This window comes from Palaemon carinicauda, chromosome 13, assembly GCF_036898095.1.
Source record: "Palaemon carinicauda isolate YSFRI2023 chromosome 13, ASM3689809v2, whole genome shotgun sequence".
Classification (NCBI taxonomy): Eukaryota; Metazoa; Arthropoda; class Malacostraca; order Decapoda; family Palaemonidae; genus Palaemon; species Palaemon carinicauda.
In genome coordinates this window covers 20182278-20189777 of record NC_090737.1, presented here as the reverse complement: position 1 = coordinate 20189777, position 7500 = coordinate 20182278, and the positions used below count along the sequence as shown (strand labels likewise).

Sequence of the window (7500 nt, the reverse complement as noted above, 5' to 3'; positions counted from 1 at the left end):
TATGAATTAAGATACTTCAATGTTTTTACCTGCATTTTCAATATAAATTTTTTTTTTTTACAAAAATAGAAATTTTTCCGAACAGAATTTTACGCTCTCTCTTTGAGATTCCACGTCATGCAATAAGAATGAGGTAGGAACGGAAAAGCTAGTTCCTGTTGTTAAGAATTTATCTGTGGTAACCACCAGATTGGAAAATGATCGTTCCTTTATTTTTATTTATTTATTTATTTATTTATTTATTTTTATTTATTTATTTATTTATTTTTTTTTTTTGACGAAGTATCTTGGTGGATGATAAAAAAATTGTTGTTTATGATTGTGAATAACATTTCGCATTTATTGCGACAATTGAATGAAGGATTATATATATATATATATATATATATATATATATATATATATATATATATATATATATATATATATGTGTGTGTGTGTGTGTGTGTGTGTGTGTGTGTGTGTGTATTTGTTTGTTTGTTTTCCCTTATTTTCCTTTGGATTCTATGTGGTGAATCGTCAAAACCTTTTACTTACTTTGATGGCTGCTTTTCCGGTCCCATACAGCAGGGAACCCCACTCTCTACAGGATCTCCACTGTCGTTTTACCTTGTTCGTTCAGAGTATTTAACGTTTCATATCGCGTATTGTTCAGATACTGTTAAATCGTCACTGTTGTATGACTGTTGAAATAAGAAAGTCTTCAGTTTCAACAATAAAAATAATCACATGAAAGGAAAAACACAAGAATGACGTTTAGATAAACATGTGGTGAAAATGTGTATAAATGTAAATGAACGTACTTACATAGATATATGAATAGCGGTGATGAACAGGGAAGCTTAGATTATGAATACATCAGCGTTTTATGATGGTTTGATCACGAAGGAAGAATCGGAGTGCCAGATGGTACGAAAAGCGTATAGTATTGAAATATCGGAAGGGATTGAGGGAAAACCAGGAAAATGTCCGGAATATTTATAGAAAAATATACATTGTAAAACAAGGGCCTCAATATCAGAAAATGTGCCGAGTACTTGCAGGTAGCTTAAGTGAATGGCAAAGTGTGTGTACGTGAGCCAGACGTATTGCTGATGAGCTGTTATTGCATTTGTATGAAATAGACATTGCTGTGAAGGGTCTCATCATACGAGATTCACTCTCAATTCGGCAGTTGAAGAATATGCATGGCAATAAAGTTTTTTTTTTTTTTTAATAGAAACCACTTGATTGGTGAAACTGCAATGTTGAAAAAAAGTGACTATCACGAATAGTACAATCATCTTTATCACCCCCTACGTCTATTGACGGAAAGGGCCTCGGTTAGATTTCCCCAGTCGTCTATATCTTGAGGTTTTAAATCAATAGTTCTCCATTCATCATCTCCCATTTCACCCTTCATAGTCCTCAGCCATGTAGGCCTGGGTCTTCCAAATTTTCCAGTGTCTTGTGGAGCCTATCTACCCCTCATCATGATCTCATCCTCATATGGCACTCGAGTAATCTCTCTTATAGTTGCATTTCTATAAGAGTATATATGTTTGAAGAGTATATATTTTTGTTTTATTTTTCATGCTTTTATATATTTGGGTACATACACGTAAAGAAACTTAAAATATATGCAAAAGACAGTTATGATTATCAAAATGACTAAAGTTATGATTATCGGGATTATTATTATGATTAAGATTATTATTATTATTATTATTATTATTATTATTATTATTATTATTATTATTATTATTATTATTAGAATCATGTGTATCTTCAGATATACAGTTATAGCATTAACTCATCATTCATGCTAAAATCTGTTACAGACAAATATTATCATTAAAATTATTTGTATTTGCAGATGTACAGTTATAGCAGTAATTCATCACCTATGCTAAAAATCTGTTACTGACAAATATCAACTAACATTTCAGTCCCGATTAAAATTATTACAATTATTATTATTAAAATGTTTATTATTAAAATGATTTGTATCGGCAGATATATAGTTATAGAATTAAAATATCACCCATGCTAAAATCTTTAACTGACCAATATCAACAAACCTTTCAGAATCCCGATTATTATTATTAAAATTATTACAATTAATATTATTATTAAAATCATTTGTATCTGCAGATATACAGTTATAACATTAATTCATCACCCATGCTAAAATCTGTTGCTGACAAATATCAACAAACATTTCAGCCCTGATTTTTATGATTAAAATTATTTCAATTATTATTACTATTGAAATTATTTGTATCTGCAGATATACAGTCATGCTAAATTCTGTTACTGACAAATATCAACAAATATTTCAGAGTCCCGATTAGTATGATGAAAATTGATTATTATTATTATTATTATTATTATTATTATTATTATTATTATTATTATTATTATTATTATTATTATTATATAGCATTAATTCATCACCCATGCTAAAATCTGTTACTAGCAAATTTCAACAAACATTTCAGTCTCGATTATTATGATGAGAATTATTACAACTATTATTATTATTATTATTATTATTATTATTATTATTATTATTATTATTATTATTATTATTATCATTATTAAAAGCCTTTGTATCTGCAGATATACAGTTATAGCATAAAATCATCATCAATGCTAAGATCTGTTACTGACAAATATCAAAAAACATTTCAGAGTCCCGAAGATCTATTTTGGCACTCGCACCCACAAGCAAATTTTTCAAATCATGAAGGAGCTTCGGAGAACGGCCTACAAACATGTCAGGTAAGTACATGTGCCTTTTTCAGTCTTTGAATTTGTATATTTCTGGGAATTATATAAAAAAAAACTAAAGCCATCAATCAATGTAATGCTATATTGGATTACGAAAACATGGTTGTGAGAATACAATGTAATTCAGGGTTTGGTACATGAAATGGTGCAACCTGTAACCAAGCTATTTAAAAAAAAAGATTTCTTGTATGTTTAATTTATATGTAGGCATTTAGAATTACGCTGCGAGTACATACTTGTTTTTCCTCTAAATTAAAGTGTTAGTATGATTTAGCGATATTATAAATGTATGCATATAAATTATATATGTATATATACTGTATATATATATATATATATATATATATATATATATATATATATATATATATATATATTTATATATATTTATATATATATAAATATATATATATATATATATATATATATACATATATATATGTGTGTGTATGTATATATATATATATATATATATATATATATATATATATATATATATATATATATATATATATATATATGTTTATATATATATATGTATATATATTTGTGTATATATATATAAAGACAGAGAGAGAGAGAGAGAGAGAGAGAGAGAGAGAGAGAGAGAGAGAGAGAGAGAGAGAGAGAGAGAGAGAGATATTCTGGGCCATAGGCTCAATTCTGGCTCGGGAGTACCACGTGTCATAAAAAGAATTTTTCATTTGTAAATTTTGATAGATCATCTATATTTGATATTAAAACTATTTGTATCACAATAATTATGTTTTATATATATATATATATATATATATATATATATATATATATATATATATATATATATATATATATATATAATATATGTGTGTATCCGAAATCATATTCCATACCAGGGATGAATCCAGACTAAAAACAAGATACGGTCCATGCCTTACTATTTCTTTAACTGCTGAATTAGGGATAAATACCCCGCGCAGAAACTTCAAAACATTATTTTCTTTATTCACAACGCACAAAGCACTCATCAGTATTACATCGAGCCTATTTTGCACAGTGCGTCATTCACCACCTCCTTGCACACACCCATGTTTTTTTCTTGTTATGAAATCCCTCTCCTTCTAAGGTTGCGATGGCCTGGTGGCAGCGTCCTTACCTGGTGATTGCCAGACTGAGGTTCGAGTCCCGCTCAAACTCGTTACTTCCTTTGGTCGCTGCCACCTCACCACCCTTGTGATCTAAGGATGGGTGGTTTGGGGGAGCCTCTAGGTATATCTGCTGAGTCATCAGCAGCCACTGCCTGGCTCTCCTTGGTCTTAGCTTGGGTGGAGTGGAGGCTTGGGCGCTCATCATATGTAATATGGTTAGTCTCTAGGGCATTGTCCTGCTTGATATGGCAATGTCACTTCCCCTCACCTCTGCCATTCATGAGTGGCCTTTAAACCTTTAAACATCTTTTGCACCATTTACTGGGTTCTTTTTAGGTTTATTTTTGGAGGCTATTCATCGGACCCACGTTGGGTCCTTCCTCGAAGTTAGATGACAATTCAATAAATTTCTTTGTTTCTTGGTTAAATGTTTATCAGAACTTTGATGCAGATTGCCTGATTTTCATTTTTTAAGAAGAATGTAAGAAAATAATCAGCGAAACTTTTTTAATCGACGTTTTATTATTTGATAGACATATAAATCTGCAATCAATGCAATTACTTTGAAATAACCTTTCGAATTAAAAGGGGATTTTACTCTATTCACATATCAGAAATGTTGAGAAATACTGTAATATTTCATTAGTTTTATTACCTTATCATTACTTGCTTGAGGGTACACTGTTCGATTTAGTTGCTCTTCCTCTAGTTTTGCTGAAGTTTTTTTGTTTATATTGGAAATATTTATTTTAATGTTGTTACTATTTTTAAAATATTTTATTTTTCCTTGTTTCCTTTCCTCACTGGGCTATTTTCCCTGTTGGAACCCCTGGGCTTATAGCATCCTGCTTTTCCAACTAGGGTTGTAGCTTAGCATTTAATAATAATAATAATAATAAAAATAATAATAATAATAAGCATTTAATTGTAATAATAATAATAATAATAATAATAATAATAATAATAATAATAATGATGATAATAATAATAATAAGTTTGGTACTGTATAATGTCTTGAATCTTCCATGTGTTATGTTCAGTGGTATGGTAAATTAAGCAACATTTTAGTATAATTTATTACAGATAATTTTTTCATAAACTGCAATCCAAATGCATTAAAATCAGTATTTGAGAAGATATAATATGTTGTGTAATCAGATATATTGGACACAACGAGGCACCAAAGTATACCAAGTTCACTTGAAGAATAAAGTTTTGCAAATATATATTATATAAACAGTGGAATCTAAATGCACTGAAATCAATATTTAAAGCAAAGGTATAAAATATTGTGCAATCAGATATATTGGACACAACGAGGCACCAAGGTAAACCAAGTTCATTATAAGTATAACTTACTGCAAATAATATTTTTGTATAAACAGTGGAATTTAAATGCACTGGAATCAATATTTAAAGCAAAGATATAAGACATTATGCAATCAGATATATTGGACACAACGAGACACCAAGATAAACTAATGTCACTTTAAGTATAACCTATTGTAAATATTTGTTATATAAACAGTGGAATCTAAATGCACTGAAATCAATTTTCAAAGCAAAAGTATAAAACATTGAGCAATCAGATATATTGGACACTACGAGGCACCAAGGTAAACCAAGTCAGGATGCCAGAAAGCCTCAAATCAATCAATCAATCAATCAACCAAGTTCACTTCAAGTATAACTTATTGCAAATATTACTTTGAAATCTAAATGCCCGGATATCAATATTTAAAGCAATAACATAAAACATTATGCAATCAGATATATTGGACACAACGAGGCGCCAAGGTGTGATGAATTCCCAGTCATCATAACCCTTCAGGTTTCTCTCACTGGCAACTTCCTAACCCCCCCCCCCCATATAATACCGCCCTTCAAGTGTCTGTCTATCGATTTTTGCCAACTTCTTCCAGAGACACCCATTGCCATCTTATCTCTCTCTCTCTCTCTCTCTCTCTCTCTCTCTCTCTCTCTCTCTCTCTCTCTCTCTCTCTCTCTCTCTCTCTCTCCTTCCTTTATTACCTTATTCACCTCTCCCTATCCTGCGCCCCTTCCATATCCTCTACATTGTTTGAACGCGACAAACTCACACCTTCTCCCACTCACAATGAGTTACCTCCTGCGGCAAAAATGAGTCTCTCTCTCTCTCTCTCTCTCTCTCTCTCTCTCTCTCTCTCTCTCTCTCTCTCTCACAGCAAAACGTGTTAGGTGCATTGTAGTGCAATGAGATTTTACGTTAAGAGAATTTATTATCCTTAAGTTTTACATTAAAATAATAGATAAATGAAAATATAATGAAAAATAAGTTGCCGAATGTATCGAAAGGCATTACTGAATAGTCTCTCTCTCTCTCTCTCTCTCTCTCTCTCTCTCTCTCTCTCTCTCTCTCTCTCTCTCTCTATATATATATATATATATATATGTATATATATATTTTATATATATATATATATATATATATATATATATATATATATATATATATATATATATATATATATATGTGTGTGTATATATGTATATACACACATATATAAATACACACACAACAACAACAAATGCAGATGTTTTTAGTCAAGAGCGGGACAAAGGCCTCAGACATGTTAATTCATGTCTGAGGTTTGTCCAGTTTTCATCACCACGCTGGTGAAGGTGGGATATTTTCATCTGATCGCTCACAGCAAACCAACCCTGACTATTAAGGCTTTGGTGCTCATGGCGATACGCAAACCTTTTCACCACTTTATGTTATCCCCACTCAGTTAAGGTAAGTATATATATATATATATATATATATATATTATATATATATATATATATATATATATATATATATATATATATATATATATATATATATATTTCTTCGTGGCCAAGTGGTAGTCACTGTCTATGCAAGCTTGCGGACCAGGGTTCGATTCCCGGACGGTCACAAGCTCTTGTCTTTGTGTGATTTCGACTGGGGGCTCTGATCCTGAGGCCGCTAAGAGAATCCAGACATTAATGTATCAAAAAAATATATGGCTTATTTGAATATGAAAAACACGTCTAAATGTGCAAAATTTATCATATATATATATATATATATATATATATATATATATATATATATATATATATATATATATATATATGTGTGTGTGTGTGTGTGTGTGTGTGTGTGTGTGTGTGTGTGTGTGTGTGTGTGTATATACACACACACACACACACACACACACATCCCTAGAATTTCAGTTTCGCATTTCATAAAAAAAAAAAAAAAAGTTTTAGACATTGTCTCTATTTAAGGTGACTTATTTCATTAGCTTAAACAGAATGGCTCTTTCACTCACTGTTCAAAGGTTTGAACATCTTTTTTTATGTAATGCAGCGAAAAGTGAACTACTCGTGTCACATATAATTTTTCATGAACCTTATCACTCAAGTTTGCCTCATCAGTCTTGTGAAATGAAGAATCAGTAGAAGTTCAAACTTGCAGGAATGTTTTTATGTTGAACAGGCTTACATAAGTCTTTTTGCAGTTAATATATGAAGTATCTATTTTAATGTCGTTAAAGTTTTTAAAATATTTTATTTTATCTGTTCAATACTT

The 7500-nt window shown here is 30.4% G+C and overlaps 1 protein-coding gene across 1 annotated transcript in view; it reads left to right on the top strand.

Moving 5' to 3' along the window:
• LOC137651461 (Fanconi anemia group J protein-like) overlaps window positions 1-7500 on the top strand; it is a 353545-nt gene that overhangs the window by 218054 nt on the left and 127991 nt on the right. Inside the window, 1 exon segment of the mRNA XM_068384686.1 lies at window positions 2674-2763. Within this exon segment, the coding sequence (XP_068240787.1) occupies window positions 2674-2763 (90 nt within the window).